Below are 2,456 nucleotides of genomic sequence, written 5' to 3' on the forward strand. Positions count from 1 at the left end.
AAGTGGGAGAAAAACTCTCTATTGTGTTTTAATGAACTATGCTTCTCCCTATTTACAAAGTACTACTCATTTAGATGGAAAACATTTGAGGTAGCTTGAGGTTTAGAATTTGGTTTGAATAACTTTAATGAGCAATTTCATGTAATACAAAAATTTACAAGCATATGACATTATTATGTATTTTGAAGTGTGACAAGGAACTAAATATGAGAAAAGTTTCATAAACATATGTATTCAAGAAGAGCTAACAATGTTACAAGTCATTCTGAGGGTGTCTAATGCCATTATGGATATAGTTGGACATTTTCTGAAGTAGACAACTACAAACCCTTAGATCAGCACTCAATTTCAAATGTTTGGGATACTCCCTATAAACCCATTTATTTATACAAATCATGGCTACAAGACAGCAAAAATTAAAAAGGTTTCATACACTCCTACATTCAAGAAGAAATAAACAACCTTGAAGTGCTTGCGAGGATGCATAATGGTATAGTGATTATAATGGAAGGAATTTGTCTTTCTAGAAAAGACACACTGACATGCTCAGAGAGGCATTATTCTTGAAATTTTTGTGTTGGTGCTTGTAATCCCATTTCGTGGTAGAGATCATGTCGATACCTTTTCTATACCGTAGGTTTCCAATGGTCCAAACTGTGATCCCAGATATGCCATGGTGAATAGCCTTGACGTAGCGATTCAAGGAAGGTTTTATCACACTAATCTCACGGGATAGGTGATGTACATCCTTGTCTTTAGCCTTGATCATGTCACAAGCTTCAGAAAGAACCTCTTGGAAGTTGGTCATTTTATGAGTCGGGCAAGAAAGCATTCGATTCTTATGATTGTGTAACACTGTGAGTATGTTTATGTAGTCCCCTTGATGGTACTCAGAGTCAAATGATAGAATATCATTGATCCAATTCAATTGGTCGGCACTAGCTTGATGTAGCTCTTGGATGAGTGGGTGGGCCAAAGTGTCATCGTCAAGCTCCATATTTAGGTCAAACTCGCATCCAAGGAGGGCGATGTAAGAAGCTGCCTCTTTGCGTCGAAGGACAATGTATTCTTTGAGGCTAGGGAGTTTGTTTTGCTCTCTAAGGGCTATAGTATGGAGGAGGCCAGTGATGTAATCAACAACTACTTCTTCGACACGCTTGTACTGCTTGGGTGATATTCCTTGAGCTTGCATTTCTCTAGACCATTGTACTCCCACCTCGATGGCCAACTCCTCTTGGGGCAACTTTTCAGCAAGAATGCCTCCTACAGCATGACACGTGTTTCAAAGTTAGGACAAAGCTTTTAACCAGGACGCATCGACATCCAAAGGAGATGGACTACGTAATATGAAACAATTGAGTTCTCTCAATTAGAATGCCCAGGCTATTTTGAACACTCCGCTCTCCAGCTACGTGTTGACAGTTGCGCATTGTCAATTGTTAATCATGTGCATGCTGCATGTGAAGGACTTGTTGGTCTACGTTATACGTTTGTACTTGTAGTGGAACATGAAACAGACTATATTATTACCATCCAAAGTACTCATGCTGCCTAAAGAGGTAGTCAGGCCGGCTGCCACGACGCAACACGGACCAAACATGGACAGGAGCAGGCGAGCGCAGAAGACGCGAGCAGCCGGGAGGTTGCAACCGAGGTGGCGAGGGTTGTCGATGAGGTCGTCCACCAGGAATATCCAGTGCGTGAGCTTCACTAGGGTGAAGGAGCGAGCGTCGGAGGTGCCGTTGGGGTACACCATGCAGGCGAGTCGGGCATATTGAATGTGGAGAAGTCTTTGCAGCTGCGCAGGTGGGAGGCCATGCGCCTCGAAGAGCCCCGTCATCCATGCGCGGCTCTGGTCCTCCAGAGACGCCAGCTTGGGATGGCACTTGACGTCGAAGGAGCAGTAGTACCGGCTCAGTCGGATTACTTGTTCATCCAGGCTGCAGCCGCTGCTCGGCAGCTGGGCATCATTAATTGTAGCTCCGGAAATCTGCTTGTTCTGATCCATGGCTGAATACTGCCTCTCTCTCTCTGTGGTCTGATGTATGTGAGACCAGCACGCTCAAAACTGACTATTTGGCGACGCCAGTACTCGCATCATATTTATATCCTCAGATTCCAAAGCTCTGTTCACGACTACTGATAATTGACAAGAAGCTGGAAAGGAAAAGAACTTTAAAGACGAATGTACGTAGACATCAAGAAATGCCACGCGGGTGCGCAAACGTGGCTGCAATGGCCGATCCCCTGTGGTCGGTGTGTAATTAGTCCTAACATTTCGATGTCGAGTGTACTGTGCAATCCTAAGTAGTGAGATTCGATAGACGTTGAAGCTGGAACTTAAGTTAGACTGTGTATCGCTGCTTCATACGCAAGTCCTAAACCTGTCTATTGTGTAAGCATTGACAAATATTGTGTGCAAGGACGCTCAGTCAAGGGTTTTGAGGACTTTCGCT

General features: G+C 44.0%; 1 protein-coding gene across 1 annotated transcript; it reads right to left on the reverse strand.

Annotated features, from left to right (window-relative positions):
• Positions 1-279: 279 nt before the first annotated feature.
• LOC148037966 (microbial Terpene synthase-like protein 13) lies at positions 280-2,236 on the reverse strand. Its single transcript, XM_087677376.1, has 2 exons — positions 1,531-2,236; positions 280-1,263 (listed from the first exon to the last, which is right to left on the reverse strand). The coding sequence occupies exons 1-2, from the start codon at positions 2,006-2,008 to the stop codon at positions 524-526; spliced, it is 1,218 nt and encodes a 405-aa protein (XP_087533502.1). The 5' UTR covers positions 2,009-2,236; the 3' UTR covers positions 280-523.
• Between the last annotated feature and the right edge of the window lie 220 nt (positions 2,237-2,456).

This window comes from Lygodium microphyllum, chromosome 4, assembly GCF_053477565.2.
Source record: "Lygodium microphyllum isolate KBCC chromosome 4, Lygodium_microphyllum_v1.1.10, whole genome shotgun sequence".
Classification (NCBI taxonomy): Eukaryota; Viridiplantae; Streptophyta; class Polypodiopsida; order Schizaeales; family Lygodiaceae; genus Lygodium; species Lygodium microphyllum.

Bases quoted from the DNA above. Each gene is read 5' to 3' on its own strand.
- LOC148037966 (XM_087677376.1), bottom strand. From the start codon at position 2,008: ATGGATCAGAACAAGCAGATTTCCGGAGCTACAATTAATGATGCCCAG. The intron at 1,264-1,530 runs GTAATAATATAG...GTCATGCTGTAG, and splicing joins CAGCATGAGTACTTTGGATG to GAGGCATTCTTGCTGAAAAG.